The sequence below is a fragment of the Poecile atricapillus genome, chromosome 2, assembly GCF_030490865.1.
Source record: "Poecile atricapillus isolate bPoeAtr1 chromosome 2, bPoeAtr1.hap1, whole genome shotgun sequence".
NCBI lineage: Eukaryota > Metazoa > Chordata > Aves > Passeriformes > Paridae > Poecile > Poecile atricapillus.
The window spans coordinates 55,807,259-55,829,377 of record NC_081250.1 but is presented as its reverse complement, the minus strand read 5'-3'; the positions used below and the strand labels follow the sequence as shown (position 1 = coordinate 55,829,377).

The 22,119-nt window shown below is 37.4% G+C and overlaps 1 protein-coding gene across 1 annotated transcript in view; it reads left to right on the top strand.

Moving 5' to 3' along the window:
* SLC12A7 (solute carrier family 12 member 7) overlaps positions 1–9,829 on the top strand; it is a 61,739-nt gene extending 51,910 nt beyond the window's left edge. Inside the window, exons 22-24 of the mRNA XM_058830735.1 lie at positions 4,841–5,022; positions 8,288–8,421; positions 8,878–9,829. Coding sequence (XP_058686718.1) covers positions 4,841–5,022; positions 8,288–8,421; positions 8,878–8,969 — 408 coding nt within the window. The 3' untranslated portion in view covers positions 8,970–9,829. The remainder of the gene's footprint in view (positions 1–4,840; positions 5,023–8,287; positions 8,422–8,877) is intronic.
* Positions 9,830–22,119: the final 12,290 nt, after the last annotated feature.

The window sequence follows — 22,119 nt, the reverse complement described above, 5'->3', positions numbered from 1 at the left end:
GACCAACCCCCGCCTCACTACAACTGTCTTCCAGGTAGTTGAATAGAGCGAGAAAGTCACTCCTGAGCTTTCTTTTCTCCATGCTAGAGAACCCTGCCTCCTTCAGCCACTCCTCATATGACTTACAAATACACCATATTACACAATATAATGCGAATTTGTTCAAGTCACACTGACTTTGTTTTAGTTTCTGCATTATTTTAAATGTTTCGTGAATCAACTAATTTTTTTAAACCAAAATTGGGCCAACAGACTATAATCCTAAAATATCAAGATGGAAATGCTCCCCTATCCTTACTATTTTGCATATTGTAAGAACAAGCTTAATTCAGCTGTATTTTTATTTGTATTTGTAAATTATAAGTCCTTTCCTTTTGGCTTGTGCTTCTACCCCCTCATCTATTCTGCTAACTCTTTCAGTGTTATCAAGACTTTTTAGTGATGTAGAAGATAGTGAATGCTCTGGCTTTGCCATCACATAAATGATTTCCATCCTATGGCAAATAAGAGAACTCCACTGTGTTTAATTGCTTATTTGTAAAACAGATAGATTTTTTTTTTTTTTTGGTGGCTTTTCTTTTTTGGTGTTAATTGTAGAAGTCTGAGCAGTTTGGAGTTTTTATATTTTTTTTCCTTTTACTTTTCTTCTCTCTATTCATTTTCCACCTCACAGGATTTTTTTAAAGTTCCTAAAGATGCCTGTTGTTGTTACAGTGACGTGATGCTGTAAATGCTCTTTCTTATCCATGCCATGGTAGTTTTCTTTCAATTTGAGCATGCCTAACATCTTTCCAGTTAAAAACCAAACTTTTCTTATTCAGTCTTATTGTTTCTTTACTGAACAGTAGTATTTTTCCAGTGGAGTTTGAGTGATTTATCTGTTGTGGATTTTAAAGGATTTACCTTCTACGTGAATAGTAGGAGCTAGTGCTCCGTATTCTATAGCACATAAATTACAGAAGAGATGAAAGAATTTCTTCTCAGCTCTGAACTGGTTGGAGTCTGGACTATACTTCAGAGTATTGTTTGCTTGGAAGTTTTTATTTCTTTCTGTTCCCTCCATATGATTTTCTTTCTTTATTATACACTTTTATCTGAACTTTACCATCACCATTATAGTGTCAGTTTCTTCCTTCTTATCAGGCAGGGTAAAATCAGAGACATTCAAAATACCACTGAATTTATTTCAGGGTTTGAAGTAAAACCCCTGATAATTCCAAGAACCTCTAGTACTTAATGCCTTGTCCAAAAATAAGTCATATCCATCTATTGTTTCTGATTAGGATATCTAAATCTACCTTGTTCTTTTGTATTTTAATAAGAAAATGTGGTTTATTTATGTCTTCACTTCCTCTGGAACTACAAGATTAGTATATGCACTCAGTGTGCCTGGCCCATTCTTACTCTGATCATCTTTTCTTAAATTACCTTAGCCAATCTTTTCATTTTTATGCTGACCTCCAAAACATGTATTAGTATCAGTAGTTCAGATTAGCATTGCTTTCTTTTGATTATCTGTTTCCAGGCATTTAAATATAACCTGGTATTCCAGCTTTGAATAGTGAGTGTAATTTGGTTTCCAGTTACCACCAAGGTCAGTACTTTAACCTCACTTTTGTGTGTGTACACCTTCAAATAAGGCTCAGACCTTCCCAAAGAGGACAGTTTGGTTTTGTACAGTGTTCATTTGCTGTTTCAGTCATAGGCATGCTTCTATCCCTGACCAATCACCCTCACCCTCCCTTCTCCTGTCAACTTTTTAAAACAGAGCTAATTTGGTCTTGTCTCTGGGTTTTCTTGTAGAACTGGGGATCAAGGGCTCACCACTTTTTTGGAAAATGTGGTCAATTTGCTCCTATTCGGGTGTAAATGAAACATGTGCCTGCAAAACATAAGATAGACAACTTCGGTGTAACTGGCAAACATTTATTTATTTGACTTAGTCAGTAGTGCTACAAAGGCGAAAGAAAATTTAGAGCCTCATTCACTTCCTTCCATTTTTGGTTGTTGGCTTTTTCTCTTCTTAATCCTCACTATGGACTCTTGGGCAAGGCAGTGATAATGGGACCTGTGAAAAAATAATAATCCTCTCCACCAACAAATTGTGTTGGTTTATGCTGTTAGGTAAGATTGGCAGAGATTTGGGTGCATGCAGGTGAGGAGTACAATTACAGTTAGTGAATTGTTAGATTTTTAGGTTTTTGCAGTTGAAAAGTAGCTTTCTCATGTGCTTTAATTTTTTCATGGTTTTGATTGTAATTGAGTGAAAAAAGTCACCTGAATATATACATATATGACAGGATGTGTCCCTCAAAAACTAGTGAATATTTGACCTTCCCGTAGAGACCGAAGGGTTCAATTGGCTTCATGTTTTAAAAAATGTCTGTCAAGGGACTTCATAACTAACTACTAAACATTTTAAAAAGCGCCTTGTAAGCTGGTACCACATCTCATGTATTAAAATGAAGAATAGTATGATATCTACTTTTATTCTGGAGACTTTTTTTGTCATTGGTAACCTTTTTGTCCCAGATTCAGAGCATCACAGATGAGTCTCGAGGCTCAATTAGAAGAAAAAGCTACTCCAGTCAATTGTCCATTATTCAAGATGCTCAGACACTGCTGACTAATGATTATCAAGAGGAAGAGGTAGTTGGACATAGTGCTGGTCATGACTAGACATATTTTCCATTGCAACACTTCAAGTACCACTATTGCAAACTGAACTCGTGAACTGAACACGTGAACAACTCAATCATTCATTGTTACAGAACAGTTTTTAATATTTTTTTTCTAAAATAATTCTCTTACCCTATATTTCTTGTCTCTAGATGATGCTTTTGTGACATGAACTATATTCTCTTTCTCACTTACTTTCCATGAAAGAAACACATTCCTGAGACTGCCTGTTTTCTTGAGAGCCAGAAGCAGGGTTTGACATTAATAAATGTATTTCATGCTTTCACAAGCCATTGACTTCCTTTACAGTCCTCTATTGAAGTACTGAAGATTCTCAGAGACCGTATTGATATACTAGGTCTTTTAAGGAGTGCAAGCCATTTTTAATAGCAAGCCATTATTAACCCATATATGTCATTACTGCATTCTGTGTGGTGACATTGAAAGGAAATGGACTGATGTAATCAATGAGTTTAGTGTGCACTTGAAGTGTTGCTCATATGTAAAATGTGTAGCCTAGTTTGTAGAAGTGCTGTATACCTTTGTATTACCCTTTCGTCATGGAGTGAGAGAGCAACGTGTTGTGTTTCATTAATTGAATTTAGTATTAAAATAGCACTAACAAAAATGTGCTTTTGTTGTGTTTGCGTTTTTGTAGACATGTGTTATAGGTCCAGAATTTCTCTTGGTCTCACTGTCTTTCTGAAATTGGCAAATTTTCTTCCACTGAAGCATGGTTGTTTTGAACTCATCTTAGAGTTGTTCCTTTGAAATTTTAGTTCCTCAGATACTGCTGCATGGTATTTACAATATTGGCATGTATTTGTTAGCTTTTATAATTCTCATGATAGAACTGTATTCACAGTAACTTCTTTGTGGTCTTGACTCATCATTTAATCATCTGTGAATGCAGCAGGACCATCATACTAAGAGATATTTATGTGAACCTCAGAACCAAATTCTAGAATTTGGGAGTCCTGAAGGATAGGGACTAGGAAATAATTTAGTGAATATACTGGAGCTCAAAGGCACTTAAAACCACCTGCATTTACAGTTTGTGAACCACTAGAGGAATTCCTTTTCTGAGAATGAAAGTAGTATTCTCATCTGCTTAGATTTTATTCATGCTTTTTATTGACCTGCATGAAATTCTTAATGACCAGGTATGTGGAGATGCCATGACCATGTCTAACATGTGAATAATTGAGGTTCCCAAATGGAATAGGAGCTTCAACTCCGTATTTAACAACTCTCTGAATAGCTTTCAGAACTGTTAAATATCTTAAACAAAAAGCAAACAAACAATCACAGGAAAAAAAAAATATCGCCTCCAAACCAGAAAACTCCAAAGCACAAAAAGAATCCTCTCCCCAAATACCAATTCACTTACAATTATTAGAGTCTAAGGTAATGTATTTGTGTTGCATTTGATATAAATAGAGAGGCCTATGGACAAAGTATTATGAGGGAAAGTAAGTAAATAATGTGTTAAATATTTAATCTTATTTTCCTCCAAGGAAACAAGGGGAGTGGAAAATAGAAAACACAAAATTCTTTCTATATGCATGTGTGCTTTTATATTCCTGATTTGAGTTTCTACTGTTAAAAGGGAAGACAAGTCCCCTTCATGGCTAGATTGGTTGAATTTGCCATGCAATATGCTCTTGCAGGCAAAAATAATCTAATTTAATAATCTAAATCTATAGCTAGCCGTCAAGTCAGCCAGTCCCATACTGGCATCATGAGAATCATGTCGTAGTTCGGCTAAAGGCATGTGAAATGGACAATGTTTACACCAGTATCTGAGAAAATAATGTAACTCATGAACAAAGTAGCGGCTTTCAAATTTGTCATTGGCAAAACACCCTGATGTTAATAAATTACTCTGGTAGAATTTAACCTCACTTTAGCTCATCACAAAAGTAATGTTCCAGGTAAGATGAAATCCTGCAAATATAAACAAATAAGGACATTTTTACAAGCAATTTCACTTCATGCTGAAGTCACAATTGTCTCATATTTGTTCACAAAGTAAAGTGCATTTTTCTTTGGCTTTTTTGATTCTACTGCTGTAAAACTCCTTTTCAAAATTTTAATATCATGTAATTTACAAATGCTGGTTTTGGCTGAATCTTGGGATGATTATTTGTTTTGTGGCCAGGCCCAGCTGATCCATGATAAAAACACTGCCTCACGCTCTGCTCCGGCAGTTGAAGCAAGTGTGGCTGCTGCTGTGCCAGAGAAAGTGCAAATGACCTGGACTAAAGAAAAGTTTGTAGCAGAAAAGCATAAAAACAAGGATTCAAATGTGTCTGGCTTTAAAGATATTTTCAACATGAAGCCGTAAGTATGCATGTGGTATTTGGAGCTTTTCATTTCATTGTGTGTATTTTAATGTGGGGCAGGAGTTCCTGTTGGTTGTTTTATCTGGCTTTTGTTTTTTAAGAGATTTTGCTTTATTTAGAATTGAACACAAAAATAATCTTTCCATGCATTTGACTTATATGAAATCCTTATAAAATTAGCATGTATTTGGGTGGAATGACTATAAAGAGTCATTCACAAGAATGTTTTGAGTGAAATTTAAATACGACAGGTGTCAAACTGTAAACTCAACTTTTGGACTGTACTAGAAAGCATATATTTTAAAAAGCTTAATGATAACTTTTTCTTTTTTCCTGTGGGTGAAAAATGAGTGTATATATCTCTGTATTTTTATTGTGTTTGGCATTAGAGGGAGTACCAAAGGAGCAGATAGTTTTTCAAGATGTTTAGCTTATGTTTTTGATTTTGGATGAATGTTTTTGAGTGTGGGGGGTGTTTTGTTGGGAAGAGAGGGGAGTTGGGGTGTTGTCGTTTTTCTTTTTTTGGTTGGTTGTTTTTTTTTAATGGTAAATATATATGTCTTGCTATATTAAGTATTTCCTGTTTAAATATTCCTTAATGTCTTTTTCTTAAATAGATAACAGCTACTCCCTGTGTCAAACCAATGTAGTAGACACAAAAACAGTGTCAGAAGGAAATCAGTTTGTTTGTTTCCTCATGTGATTTTAAGCACTCACATGCCTCTTTTCTTAGTTCTGGAAGAATGTGCTTAGAATCATAGCTTAAATTATTATTAAAATTTTCTGCACATGACCAAACCAAAACTGTGCATGTCAAGGGAAATCTTAATATCTAAATGAAACACATCTTAAATCTAGAACTTGTAGGCAATGCCGTTAAAAAGTGTATTTAAAATTAGTACCTGAAAGTCTTGAGTTGTTTCGTGGATTTGCTTTGAGCTCTTTAGAAAGAGTTTGCCTTCTGCACATTCCAAAAATTATTGTGCTCCTGCTCTAAGGCATTGTCCTAGGCTGCATTATATTCTAATCATTAGGGGTTTTAAAAATTTATATATTTGAAACATTTCTTATTACTGCTTTAGAATTGTGCAAGACACTGATTTCAGATATTATTATTTTAAGATTATTATGTGTAGTTGGGTAGAAATTGCAGTTCAAACTTGGTGTGCCTGTACAGTGTATTAATATTGTTGACTTAAAAATGTACCTGATGGCATCGGTTTTTTTTTTCTATACATTTGCTTTCCTTTCACATAGAGAATGGGGAAATCTGTAAGTCTAAATTTCACTTCACTTAAACAACATAGGCTGAGTTCTCTGGCTCTTGTGGTCTTGTACATTGTATGCGTGCTTCTAAACTGTAATTTGCAATGCATGTATCATTTTGTTTCTTGTTTCATATACTGCGATTTAGCACATCACCTAAAAATATTCATCATTGTGACTTGTTAATGTTCTCTTAAATATGATAAACTTTCTGTTCGAGGTAAGTCACAAATTTCTGTAAGAATATAAAACTTGACAGTACTTCTCTGCACCACCATAATACTTAGTGTTCTAATTTACAATATTAAAAAATGAATATATTTTTATTCTGGAAGAATAGCATCCAATTATGCTTTTAACTACTTGGGCAATAGGGAATATTTGTTCACAAAGGGAAGTTTGATATTTCATCAAAAGTCAGTTCTTGCCTGCCATATACCAACCCATCCATGGGTAGAAATAATGTAAGTTCATACATACATTGGGTAAGACAGCACACAAAAATGGAACAGTGCATCTCTTAAGTGGAACTCATTTGACTGCTCTGCTTTTTTTCAGAGTTCAGTATTTTCTTAATCTTACCTGCTTAACAAATTAAGCTTATTATTAAAATTTTGGAAGTTTACTTAGTCTACTATGTACGGTTTCAGTTCCACCAGCACTTGAAGGATAAATGATGTTAGTCAGCCACAGTTCACATTTTACACAACACTAGCCTTTATTGCCCACTCTGTCACAAAGTTACACCCTGCATTTTACTTTTAGTTTAACAATATTTCAGTTTCAATATTTACACATCTTAGTTATACAGTCTTGCCTCTCTTCATAGTTCCTGTTTGCTTTTCTCAAAATGCAGTTCTGCTTCTAAAAAACAGAGCTTCAAGCATTCCTTTGTTCCATATATAGTTTTTGTACAGTTGGTTCTTAGGATAGATGGTGACCATGGTAGAAAATCCCCCAGGAGGGACCAGTAAACTCAGTTTTAGAAACTTCATTCTCTTGTAGGGGGAAGATGGAAGGTGGCAGAGCATGAAGAAACAATTTAATTGATAGAGCTGGTTTCCCCTGGCCACTAAATTTCAGGCCAAATGCCTTTTAACTATTTTTTTATTTTTATTTTTTTTCAAAATAAACCACCTACTTTTAGGCAGCAGATCTTTTGGATAAATGGACTAAGGTAGTTAGAATATTTTGGTCACACTGTAGCATATGACTCATTTCCAGCCTTGGCTAACTTTACACTGATAGCTGTTTCTCAGGAACTGTAAGGAAATTGTTCTTTCATTTTGTTCTGAAAAAGCACTAAACCATATGAGAGAGATACTAAAACAAGAACATTTTTTAAATCTTAGCAGATTTTTCTTCTTGTGCACAAATCTACAACCATTATATTTGCAGATGCAACAAGGAAAATATTAAGTAATATTGATAATGTAAAGGAATAGGCTCAATTTCAGTTCACTGCTTACTGCCTTACTGTTACAACGTGAGAAGCTAGCAATTTTTTCAAAATTCTATGGTGTTTCTGAATTTTTTTTACTGGCTTATAGAATTCTATAATGTTTCCAAAGGAGCATGAGTAAAATCTTGTACTGTACAACATAAATACTCTGATCTTTCCATTGCATTCCTGTAATTTCATTGTTTGGAAATTATTATATAAATCCAGTTACTTTTTATATAAGTCAATAAATGGAATTCCTAATGGTTCTTGTCTGACCTTTAAAATATCTGTTGAAACCAAGGTTTTGATTCATCTTGGTAAAATGTAATTGACAATTGGAAGATTCATGAATTATGACAATTTACTTAGAACTGCTTGAATTTTAGAGTTCTAAATGTTCTTGTCAAAGATACTGCATTTTATTTATTTTGAATGTGTACTATTATACAGACTAGTGTCCATGAAAATAGCTTGTTTTACATGCTTATAATTTTAAATAAATAACATACAATTCAATTGCTTAAGTATTTAAAAATGTTTCTTTGCATGCCAGGAATCAGTCAAATGTGAGAAGAATGCACACTGCTGTGAAGCTCAACGGAGTAGTCCTTAATAAATCACAGGATGCTCAGCTAGTTCTCCTGAATATGCCTGGACCTCCTAAAAACAGAAAAGGGGATGAAAACTGTATCCTCTGCTGTATTGATTTAATATTTATTGAATTTGAGAATTTAATTTTTGTGATTCTGCTAGTACCTGTTGGGATAACCATTATTAAGTATGGTAAGCAAAGGTCTACCTTTAAGAAAATGACACAAAGAGAGTTAAAAAATAAAAGATAAAAAAATCTTGATAGTGGGGGGTGTTTATTGATATCAAGGATTTCTTAACTTTGAACTAATATTAAAATTTCCTATTCTTATTTATATTTGTAGGTGAGTAGGGCAAAACTAGGAATTTCCCCCAAATTAGGCCTCACTTCTACTTAAATAACCTGGTAACAGGACAGTAAAGGGTGACACAGAAAAACTCCTAGATGAAATTGTCGAGCTCTATTTTTGCATTATATGTTAGACTTTTTGAGAGATTGCTAAATATTTTGTTTCTCTTCTCAACAAATTCCTTGACCAAATGGTATTTCAGACATGGAATTTCTGGAAGTTCTGACAGAAGGTCTAGATAGAGTTCTTCTAGTCCGAGGCAGCGGACGTGAAGTGATCACCATTTATTCTTAATATGTTTTCATGTGTTTTTCAATCACAGCACACCCCCAACCATAAGAAAAACAAGTTTTTTGCCATAATTTGAGCAACTTTATTTTGTTCTAGTGCATTGAAAATTAGCTGCAAGCTGAATCTTCTGATGATGTGTTCTTTTTTTCCTAGTAAGATGTTATATTTAAATAATATTTTAAGCAGATTTATGTAGAAAATAAATAAATGGTGAATGGCTTAGGATATTTATATGTAGCATATTCTGACACTTCTTGAGCTGTGGTAAAACAAAAAATTGTTAATGCAGTTGTATTTTTAAAGATCTAGAAATGTGAGCAACTTTTGGTTATTTTCATCTTTGTCCTGCATCTGAATAAAAGGGAGGGGTTTCAGGAAAGGTTGTCTTTTTTTCTTACCAAAATGCTGCTATGTTGCTTCTGTTGGAACTACAGTCGTGGTTCAGGAACCTTCCTTCAGAGATGTACACAGCCAGTCAAATTTGTATATGATATGAATTAAGTGTTTCCCAGAAGTTCATGATTTGCTATACCTGTTAAAAAGAACAATTCTGTATTTAAAATACCTAGGTAGCTGAAATCTCCAGGTGATAGTAAACAGACAAACTGTGTGGGTTCTTTTCCATGAGGTACTGACAGCTACCGTTATATTGTACCGATGATTATACCAATCATGAAACATGAGAGAGCATCCTACTCAATGGCTATGGTGCAGAAACTCCACCCAGTTCCAAATATAATTCAACAGTTGATAAACCACAGCATGGTGGTTAATGAAATGCAGTCTCTTGTTTTCAGAAATGTATATTTGGAAATGTTGTATGTATGTGCTGCTGTTTGAAATAAAATCTGCTTTTCTGAACTGAACAAGCTCCAAAGTGTTTTTAATTTGAAATTGTTGAGTAATTTAGGCTAGGTGCTTAATAGAAATTTTTTGCTTCTCTTGCAATTCTGTTTCTTCTTTATAGGCACTCTTTAGTTTTGTTAATGTTGTTTAAGACCTAAAGTGTATCAGAAGATTGTTCTGCTCTAAAAATAATGGGTCTATTTAAACATATAAACTATTATTTTGGTTTTTCTTTTCCTTATTCCTTTATAATACAATCAAATAGTCTGTTGCTCAGAATAGAGCAGCTGTGATGCAGTGCCCAAGTCCCTGGCTTGGCTCAAGGCCAGTGTTTTTATCGTAACACTCAAGGTGAAGTAAGACAAAGCTATAAACAGCAAAAGCTGAAAGCAGCCATTATCTGTCCCTGTAGTTTGATGCACAGGAGCAGAGGGAATGAAAAGGTAATTGGGTGGCCCAGTAAACTCATGAGTCAAAATCACTGCTGGGATAGATCAAAAGGCACTTGGAAAAGGCATGCTGCACACCAGAATGCCCCTGTATCCCACTGGGTGTGACTGCAGCTGTGTGCCTTGGGTTAGAAATAGGTTTATGCATCGGCACTCCGAGGTACCTTGGGGGAGCCCCAAAGACACTCCAGGGGCTCTTAGACACAGGGAAGGCACATGGAAGCCATGTGGACAGATCAGAAGGCATCTGAAGGTTCTAGATTTGCACAGTATATCAGCTGAATTAAAAAACATTCTCAGACCAGTGAGTGAGGAGAGGAAAGACATCAGCAGATGCCCCTACGCACTCCAGATAGCTCTAAGCTTTTCATGGGACATATTAAAAGGCACTCCATAGGCTGTAGTGCAGGGCCATCAGCAGGCATTTATAGACAATGGTAGATAGCTCATAGTAAAAGGAATGATAAAAATTTAGTTTAGAGATAGGTTTTCAGAGGCATCTGGGACCTACCAAAAGCTTTATGAGTTCCCTTAGATGCAAGGCAAGACTGTGGGCATAGCAGAAGGCATTTGATAAACTTGAGGAAGTGGTAGAGAACAAACCTTCAAGCTGGAAAGTACAAAACATCAATTTAGACAGGAAGCTTTTGAAGATCCAGCAGCAGATGGGCTTCTGAGACTCTTATATGTGCTTTTGTGTTACAGGGATCACCCATGCTGTGATGGAGGAGGACATACAAACACATGTCAGCTTAATATTGTTGACACAATATTAAGAATTATGGGCTATAAGTTATCAAACACTATGATTTAAAGTGGCAGATGGGTGAATTCATGTGCAAGACTGGTCAGGGCAAAATACTATTGAGGCCTTATTTCTGGTGATAATTTGTTATATTTTCCTAATGATCTCGTAAGAAAGCTACAGTACAATTTTGCACCTATTCTCACCTGCAAATTGGTGTCTCATGCAACCTATAAATATGTTAGGAAGTGAGGTAAGAATCCATTAACTTACAGCAGTAAACAGAGATCACAGATCTGATAGCTGCTGAACTCCTGAGGTTTTCATGCTTTTTGGGGTCAGGTAGTAAATGCACCATGATGGAGGATAAAGTATGAGTGCACTTGCTGTTGGGTACGTAATTATTTTGGATTTTGGTCATAGTTGCGTGTGAAATAAGCTATGAAACACCATTATTTGAGTGGTGAATAGGTAAATTCACATGCTAGAGTGGTCTGGAGAAAAGGATTGTAGCCATCTTTGTCATTTGCTTTTTGTGGTATTTCTTAATGAGTCTGTGAAGTTAAGCTTAAATGATAGAGTAGGTTGTCCTGTAAATTTGAGAGATACAAAGAAGAGTGGCATAGGATTTAGGCAGAAGAGCAAACTCAGAGTTCCTGTGGTGCTAGGGTTCTGAACAGGCGGCCAAGGAGCATCTGGATCTTCAAAAATGAGAGTTAGGAACACCTTTAAGTCCTGGTCACTGCTGGAGCTGGTCTCTTGAGGGTGAGGGTTTAGCTGCAGGTGAGGCTTAGGTGGTAGAGCAAGTACAGAGCTGCAGTGTTGGTCAGCAGCTGGACTAGGCAAGTGATGTAGGTTTATTCCAAATCAGCTCCCCTCTCTCCACCTCAGAACTCAATGACATTGAGTAAAATGAGACCATTATTTGTCTGAAATACCAGAGGTTTTTCAGTTCTAAGTTTTAAGGCTACAAATAAAAAAAAAGGATGCAAATGGAAACAGGATTTGATTTTTTGGTGTGGATTTTGTTCTTTTTTTCCTGTATCTTTTCCAGAACCAATGCTCACAAGCATTAACACAATGCAGGAGCAGGCAGGAGCAGGCTAATGTGTTCTTCAGTATAGCTTGAAAAAAAAAATCCCTTGCAGTGTGGCAAAGAAAAGCCACCAAGAGTAGCAGCAGGAATATGGGCCAAGCAGTCCCAGTTTCCTGAGGAGTGATGTTATAGGTACGTATTATAATACTGGCTTTTCACAAGTGTTAAGATGAATGTTATATGTATAATGTTAAAATGGCTTTGCTGTAATAGTCAATACAGTATGTTTGAACATAACATTCAATATCAAGGATAACATTCAATGAACAGATGATGGGGACCCTGCTGATTATCAACACTCACCATCTGTGGAAAGAAGGAGCCAAGGTCCAAATTAAAAGATGATAAAAAGAGGATTAAAACCACGAGCCAAGAAACATGCATGCTCTAAAAAGGTGGACCCAAGGAGTGGCCATGCTAAAAAGTTCCTGGAAAATGTAAACTAGTTAATATAAAAGTTTGAATATGCATAAAGGTCTATGAATATGCATCAGGTTGATGTAATAGAAATGGTATTAAAGGGTGTTTCCAAAACACCAGGTGTGCTCTTGGCAGAACGTCAAGCACCTGGCCATTAATCTTTACTTTATTATCTGTGTCTGTTATTATCTTTTATTAAACTTTTAAATTTTACCAGGAAAGTGAACATCATTTTTCACAGTGAGAATGTGAAGAATGAGGATCAGTACTGACCACACAAAAATGTAAAAGAGATGTGTAGTACTGTAGAATATTTTCAGAAGTATGACATGAGACAATGACTAGCACACTTTTTAGTTTTCAAAACTTGCCCAGCTGTGCTCCTTGGCCAGGGATGCATGAGAAGTGCTGCATTCAGGGAGAGCTGAGAAGTGACAGCTCCAGATAGTGCAGCAAGCCTGGACCCCTTTAAAGCACAGGCTCTTTTGCGTAAGCAAGATCCCCTGAGGAAATGGAGCTAAGGGTAGAGCCGTGCTCACTTCCTTTCCAAACTTGCATTGAGCAAGGAAATGGGACACCAGTTGATAGTGTAAGAGAAGCAGGCATGCACTTGCCTAGCCACAGTGGGATTGGTGCTGTTGAAAGCCTGCAAGTGCAAGGTGAGGTCTGTCCTGGCCCTTTCTGTATGGGAGCAATTTCTAGCTTTCTGTATCTCTATACCCACCTCCTGGGTTAGTGCAAACAAGCCCTCACATCACAGCAGTACTTGTAAGTCCTGGGGAGGGCCTGTACTGAAGGTAGCAGATGGAAACAGCAGAGCTGCAGCCAGGGCAAAGGGACTCAAGCTGGAGGGAACTGCAGTGGCAACACTCTTGCAAGAGCTGCTCATAAGCAGAGGCAGGAAACAGAGGAAACTGTGGAGGGACAACTTGTTGCTGGTTCATGAAATGACCTGAGTTGGTACTGAAAGGGAAAGATCAGATCTAGAAATAAAGCCTCAAGAAACAGTGACCTCCTTATTCAGGAAAAGAGGCAGGTCCTGAGGAAAAGGAGGTATCTCTGTGTTAGAGAAACTCGTAGTGTGTGGCATAGGCTGCCAATCAGAGAGCTTTTCAGGTGTCACCTCTTTTCCTGACTATGTAAACCACCTCTTTTCTTGCTATTCCTCCCAATATCTCTGTTAACATTGATGCCACTGATCTGCCACACATATACATCTGATATATGCAGATAATGCATTGAATTACTACAAATCATTCCCATCATGATTGTTTGTAAATCACTGCTTTTACCTGTCAAGCTAGTGAGAAGTTGGCATGCAAATGTTTTTTTTTGCCTATGTTCTTCCACAAAAAATCTCTCCAGCAAGATCTGAATTTATAAGCTTTAAGCATATAAATGCTGAAGGAAAATTACAAGCTTGTCAGTATTTGAGCATATTAAGAACAAGCTGCTTTCTTGCTCTTTAAGAGACTTCCTGCTTGGAGAAATGCTGTGTATAGTGGCCAAACACAATACTGATCAGAGAGGAACTAATTTGCCTACAAAATAATGTGTCCTGTGAAGCATCTAAAAAAGATCAAATGAAGGAAAGTGAGTCTTGGATGGTCTGCAATTTCAGCCTGAGGAAGCTTGCAAGAAGGATAAACTCTAGTTTTGAATGGGCTGAGCATGAAAAACAAGAGTTGTGACTCGCAGGAGAAGTGTGCTTCTTTGAGACTTCTATTCCTTGCTCTCCCCACTTCAGGAAGAAATATTGTGAGAGAAAATTTCACAAGATAAGGCAGAGAAGCAATGTTCCTGTATGAAAAATACTCATTCAGCGCATCACTTTGTTTCAATAGACACATTGTGACGCAATAATCCTCATCACATAATCTCACAGCATTGCAGAAAGCAACAACAAAAGGATTACACTTCTACTAAGCATCAATGAAGCTTATTGTTCTGTTTCATTAGGAGCAGGTTAGCTGGTACTCAATGGAAATAATAGGGAGCATAACCAAGGTTGTCTTTCAGTTTGTGAAATGAAGAAAGAGCTCTAACAAGTAAAACTCATGCTATGTGATGGATCTCAGGCTCAAGAGAAACCTTCATCCCAATGAAGAAGAGGATGGAAAAGACAAGTCAGTGGCTCCATGCATAATTTCCCACAATACACAGCAGAAGCATTAGCAGAAAGGAACCATTTCTGACTGAAAGCATTTAATTATAGAAATTATTGAGAAAGAAAACAAGAAAGATCACCACCATCTTCTTTTCATGGCAACTTCACAGAGCTGATGTGCCTTGAACAGTGTTAACTAATATTCTCAGTTCTAGAATTGGGAAGAAGGTGGAGATTTGCTCCTCTACATCCAGAGAGGCCTGATTCATCTTTCTAGGACCAGTTCCATTTAATACTTTAATCAATGATCTGGACTCTTTCCCAAGATTGCAAGATGAAGTGATTTCAGCAGCCACAGCCCAAAGGAAGGCTAAAGCATAACTAGAGCCACAGACTAGGAAGGACAGTGCCAATAGACCGCTGTGGAAATAACTTCAGCTTTGAAAAACAAGGGGACATAGGTTACACTGCTGTAATGGAAAAGTTAGTCATTTTCAGATCAGGTGTGGGTGGGATAATAATGGAAGATTGATGTGGAGGATTATAAACATGCTCCAGTGACATGCAGCTAGCTGGGGTGTAGAAAAAGATATGTATCATATGAATTTTTTTTAGCTTCCTATATTTGACAAGTAGAACATCTCTGTTTAGATAACACAGGCCTTTGGTAGACTCGGGGGTGTCCTGCTGCACATGCTTGAGATTGCTGCCCTGCTCCAGAGAAGATAAAACCACACTAATAAAGTATGCCTTTACAAATCACTGACAAAGTGACAGAAACTTCAGGGCTGGTGATCTTCTAGAATGAACTGGAGTCAGTGGTACCTGTATGCCTGGATGTCCATGTCTAGGTTTTGCTTTGGGGATGTCCCAGTTGGTGAGGTAAGAAAAATAGATTTACTCTGCATTTTGTTTGAGGTTTTTTGGTGTTTTTAGTGTCCTTGTTGTGCTGACTCACACAGCCATTATGATCACCCCAGCTATCAGTTCATAAACCTTCTGCTAAGGAAGGGGCACCAGAACTGCCTCCTACAGTGAGTCCCACGCAGCATTGCGTCTCTGCTCTGTGAGAGGCTCCTGCGTGGAGTCCAGTGGGGCAGCAATATCCGCTGATTTCAGAGGCTGCATTTCACATCTGCATCTGGAAGGCCCAGATGTTTGGAGATACTTAGAAACTAACTACAGCAATTTAGCACTTAGCAACTAACCACATTTAAGAACTGTTAGCAACACTGTGATACTGCCAGCTGTCCATCCTTCAAAAAGTATGTTACACCTCTGGAGGTAGCACCACATTCCTCCTAAGACAGATGCACCAGTCCCCAAATCATTCTTGTAGATCTCTGATGGACCTACTCGAGGAGCTCCATGTCTCTCATACTGAGGAGCCCAGAAATGGACACAATAATCCAGATGTGCCTCACCAGGCTGAGTAAAGGGTCAGGATCACCTCCCTCCACCTGCTGGCAATGCTCTTCCTAATACACCCCAGGAGACCATTGGCCTTCTTGGCCACAGGAGCTCACCTGTGGCTCATGGACAGCTTGTTGTCCACCAGAACCATGATGTCCATTTCTCCAAGCTACTTTCCAGCAGCTCAGCACACAGCCTGTGCTGGTGTTCAGGTTATTCCTCCTCAGGTGCAGGACCCTGCATTTGGCCTTGTTCAAATTTGGAAGGTTCTTCTCTGCCCATCTCTCTAACATGTTGAGGTTAGGTCCCTCTGAAGGCCCACACACTCCTTTGAGGTGTCAGCCCCTCCTCACAATTTTGTATCATCAGTGAGCTTGCTGAGGAGGCATCTGCCCCTCGTCCAAGTCACTGATGAACAATACTGGACCCAGTATAGAAGCTTAGGTGACAGGCCTCCAACTAGACTCTGTGCAATTGATCAGGACAATCTAGGATCTGCCATTCAATCAGTTCCTAAGGATTCTTACAAGAGCTGAAGCATGTGATCATCCTCTCATTAGCAGAGCTTTACACTGTATATATATACTTAAAGAGGATTATTCTTAAAGGCTTGGCTTATTCACTGCTATGATATGCTGTCTTCGAATACTTTTTTGAGCAGGCAAAACATAATTGCATGATTCTTGTACACCTCTTTAAGCAGTGGGAAAATTAATTTTGATTTTTGTGCAATTGATTAGGATTTATAACTACCAAGAAGAGAATCAGGACTGATCACACAGTAGTTACTAAGAACTATTTTTAGGTAATACTTCTCTGTTTAAATACACTGGGCTGAAGTTTTTAACCCTTTCTTTTTGTTTCAGTCTCAGGGAGAAATGACAGTTTACCAAGGGAGGTTGTAAATAGCAGGCAGGTGAAAAGTGGTGAAACCTTTCACATCTTTTCCACATATTAGCTTGTACATATAGAAGCTGTGCCTTCTTTTAGTACATGATGGCTTTTTTTCGGTTTGGGAAATAATATTTGGAAAATACATAGCTTCCCACTAGCTTTCTGTTTGAAATGCACAGGAATTACAGACATGTGCTTTTATTAAAAAGAAAGTAGCTGTCTGTGAAAAATATCTTCTGATTTAATATATGATTTTTTTATTCTACTGATTCTACATTTTCTTGAGGCTTTCCCTCAAGCAATTTCAGCAATTGTACTGTCTGTATTGACGGTCTTGTGAAAGAGTCATATTTAATCTTTTAAATAAAATACAGGTCAATTACAATTATTTTCTTGTCCCAGTAGATTAATCTTCACAGCATGTTTTTTGTTTAGAAGCAGCTCACAGACCAGGTAGGAACTGGCAGGGATCTCTGATCAGTTTGTCACTCGTGTCTCACAAGTGAATCAAAGAAGTTAATTAGCATAGGAATTATTTAAACTACTATTTTGCTGTTTTTTCCTGTCCCCTAGTCATTCACTGTAGTTAGCTCCTGTCTTTGAAAATACTAGTAATTGAATTCATAAACCAAGTAAATAATGAATTCTTCCTCTGACACCTGATGTTCAACTGTTTTTATTCCTATTGATACACATAATCAGGAAGGACTTTCTGATGTATTAAATATCCTTTAAATATCTTTTTTTCTCAGAAAACAGAAATGTTGTAGTCTGTTACTACCTGAATACACTAATCATTAATGAAGAAATCAGAACTTGCAGAACATCTAATGCTCTGAATAGTACTATTTGCTAGCAATTTTTCTCTTGTACAGAATGAAGTAGTAAAAGGGTTACAGGAAGATTCTTCAGCACTGAGAAGCAATAAAAACATGGCAGGAAATAGAACAGGGCAGAACTTCAGAAGTTTCTCTATGCAGTCTTGTCTCTGTCTTACATCCTTCATCCTCTTTCCTTGTCCCTTTTTTGTAGTAGCTATGTACAAGAAGCTTGTGGGCTCTAAAGAGAATTGTGCCTGCTTAACAGACAAGGGGCAGCATGTGGCTTGGCCAGTTCTTGGGGGTGAAGCCAGTGAAAGGAGCAATGCTGGCACATGGCATGTCTGTGGCCACGAGCTGGGTCTGGGCCTGCTTGCTGTTAGGGCCCAAGCCTCCCCATCTCTGAGCTGTGAGAACTGGCTACACACCAGGCGGAGTCTAAGGAGGAGAGTATGGCCAATGTGATAAAACAGATGAAACAGATGAAGTTACTTTTTGTGTGGGTGAGACTGAGCATTTAAAAGGTGCTTAGACATATCCCAGGAATAATTTGAGCTTCCTGAATGAACCCCAAGTGGTTCTGACGAGGAGTAAGGGGTCAGCAGAGCTGAGTGCTCAGGCCCTATCCTCTGTGAGACTGAGCAAAGCCAGGTGACTCCTTATCTGGCTTCAGACAACAACTTTATCCACCCCCATAACCCCCATCTATAAATTAATTAGTAAATTCCAGTTTGATCTGTTTGAATTACTTTTTCAGAGCTGGTAAAGATATTTCAGTGTGTGGCAATTAAAGAGCTGAAAAGGGAATGGTAAAACTTGAATGCAGCCTTTTGCTAATGGTCCTCCAGAGTGTTAAACAGAATTTGTTTCCTTAAACTATGACTGTTCCCTTGTGAGTAACTTCAGCCTATTTAGTTTAATTGGTCTGATGTTATTCTCCTGGTTTTATTTAGTTTTAGGTAAGATAGAGAGAGAGGGAAAAGTTAGATGGGATACTTCCTATTATATTCTTGATTTTTCCCATCTGTCAGGATTTTCTATGCTCTTCAGAGAACATTGGACTTAAAAAATGCAAGGCCAGAGTAAATCTCTGTTTGAAATCTGATTTGGAAGAAATTAAGAAAGAAATGAAAAAATAATTTCTTTGCTTATAAATACTTTTTTTTTTTTTTTAAAAAAAATCTTATTTAAAAATTATTTAAATAATTTTTAAATTATTTAAAAAAATTATCTTTGTACCTGCTAGGACTTTGGATTGTAGTCCAAATACACATAGCATCCCTCTTCACCAGGAAAGCATTTTCTGTTTCTATTTTCTATCACCATTTCTATCTCTGTTGTATACGTAAAGGCTAGATGTCAGAATAGACGCTCCAAGTCTCTCAAGCCTTGAATTTTTCTCTCATGAGGGCTGCAGAGCACTTTCACTTGTTCCACTTCATTTGGAATGCTTCCAAGCAGAACAGTAACCCTTTCAGAAAGCCAATTACATGGTTCAAGGCAGAGTATAATTGGACTCAAAAATTGGACTTTTCTGGCCAATTCAGTCGTTATTTAAATGAGTGAGGAAGAAAAGAGGCTGGGCAGTGGATATTCTCCATTTGGCCATGGAGTGTGGTAAAAGGATTTGTTATGTTGGTGTGACAAGTGTGACAAAATCCTAATTCCTTCTTCCACTGACTCTGCTTTTAGAATGTGTGTCCAGCTCAACTGAGGAGAAAACCCAGGGGCCTGAACACTACATCTTTATATCCCAATGCTCCACCCTAGGTGGGAGGCAAGGCCTATTGCCTGTGAAGGATGGATTGACTGTTCATTGCTGAAAGTTCAGCAGGTGACATACCTGATCTTCATTCCCAGTACTGCCCCAGACTCTTCCAGCTGATTACTCATTATCTTTTGCACCAGTGAAAGCCCCTGGGCAGAATGAGGCTGTGTCTCCTGGGAAGCGAAGGCAGTGTCAGCCCTGGGTTCAAAGAAATGGGGAGTGTGAGCAACGTAGAACCCAGCCTGGCTGGTCTTCTGCAGAGTGGTCTAAGAGCTTCTGGCTACAGTTCTCCACTACTGTGAGGCTTTTCTCTTCCCCCATTGCCATGCTTACACTGTAATTCTGTTTAGCAAAAAAAGCTCCATAACTAAACTTCGTCTCCTACGTTAATAACAATGGATCATTTTTGTTCAGCTTTATCTGTAAGGGATAAGGGTCAAACAGTCTGAAGAAAAGGGTACTGGAGGAAGATTCTGTTGCACATTAAAATCTTCAGGTAATTTGCAATGAATCTTTTAAGTTATAAAATTTGTTGGTAAACTCAGTAGCCCTTCAACATACTGAGAACCTGAAGACTGCAAATTTGCTCTGCAGAACCCAGCCAGTGTGTGTTCCTGTTAATGCTGTGCACTTTTATCTAGGTCATGGGGAATAACATATATGGTTAAGCTAGTTTATTTACATCATGTGGTGCTGGACCCCACAAAGCTGATTTTATGCATTAGATGAACAGTCATGTATTAAAGTTTTTAATCAGGTAAAAATCTTCTGTAAATTAAGACACAAACACTTTATACTTTTTTTCTGTTACAAAAACTCAGTAAAAAAAGTATCACATTTATCCTACTTACTTTCATAATGATAATTCTTGCTTGGAGCCTGTTCTTGCAAAGTATTGAATGCTCTGGCTGTAATCCAGCAAGACTTCAGCATGCAATTGAACTCTACAGTCATAGGTTGTCATACTTTATTGAAACCATTTTAGTGCTTAAAGAGTGCAGGTGCATTAAGTGCTTTGCTGGATTGAAGCCAGAATGCAAAGCCTTCCATGTTCAAATCATTAATTAACAAATTGATTCAAAGCAGTTCTTGTATCCAAAGCAACAGTAGCCATGAAATGATGGAGTACTGAACTCAGGGCATCTAAGGACAATATGTTTTGTTAAATCATGGTTAAATATTGCTAGGTATGATTTGCTGTAATCTGTTTGCCAGGCAAAATCTGGCTTGATAATTGTGTGTTGATGAATACAAATGAAGTAAATGTGTCATTCTATGGTGATATCTATAAACATTTATGGAGTTTTACTGTTTGTTTACTAACTTAAGTCTTTATATTACTACTTCTTCAGTGATAATTTGTCTGTTTGATTACAAGGTCTTTTTATTGGAAGGATGTTGCTGAACCTCAATATGATTTGAGAGACTTTTTAATGCACATTTCTTTTGTCTCTCCTTCCTGGATTTTATTTAAACAGAGAATACTTTCTTGTTCTTATTCTCTAAGATTTAATTTACCTCTATTATGCTAAATTATTAAGTAATCCAAAAGGGTTTAAATATTGGACAAAAAGTGAAAGGCCCTCTTTTTATCTGTGACTTTACATCTGAATAGGTGATCAACCCTGGCAAACAGATGCACCCCCTGATAGGAAAGTGCCTTTCCAACTGCAGTGAAAATCAGCAGCTTCTCACCCTGTACTGGGGCCTGGTCACAGGGCTTATTAGGCCACAATTCAGCACTCAGAGGACTGTAGTTGAGGCAGGAATCCTAATTGCATTTGAGGATACTGTAGCTGAGACAGGGACTGAAACGACAGCAACGACACTTACTCTAGCAGTGAGAAAGAAAAAATGGACAAGGCAACCTATGCATCTATGCATCTTTGTTCTCACCATGTTTAAAGAAGTTCTTGATTTTAGAGATTTTATCCTTTTTTTGGTTTTTTTTTTTTTTTTGTTTTGTTTTGTTTTTCTGTATAACTAACATCATAGTTCATATGAAACAGAAAACTGAACCAGTTCTTCAGTAATTTCCTCCATATGCTCAGCTGCTTTACAATAGCTAAAACATAGTTCATCTCAATGGCCTAGGGTCCAGTAGACTTGACTGATAAAGGTCAAGTGTCAGTGCAGGCTCTTCCACAGTTACGTATTATGTGATGGAAAACAGCATTGTATTTTTCAAGTTTTTTTCCAGACTGGCTGTTGCTGATGGAATTTGAGGCCCAGTGTAAGGCACTCAGTGGACCTGTTTCCATTCTGCACCACTGCAAATCTCAAAAAATGCAGATTGTTAAAAAGAAAGGGAATTTACAAAAAAAAAGTGCATGTCTCTTCCAGATGCTAAAGATGAGCTGCAAAGAGACTTGAGTCTTAAACTACTACAATGAAAGATTGATTTATCAGGTTTGGGGGCAATTGTAGCATTTTATACAAAAATTGTCATAACTGGAGGTTACTGTGCAATACCAGGTATATAACAGTACTTTCTGCTGAAGGCCTGTGATATGGAGGAAACATATAATTAGATATTAGCATTTCTCTGCTGGTGAGTACTTTGACCAGGGAGCAGAAAGCTACTGAAAACTTGAAAT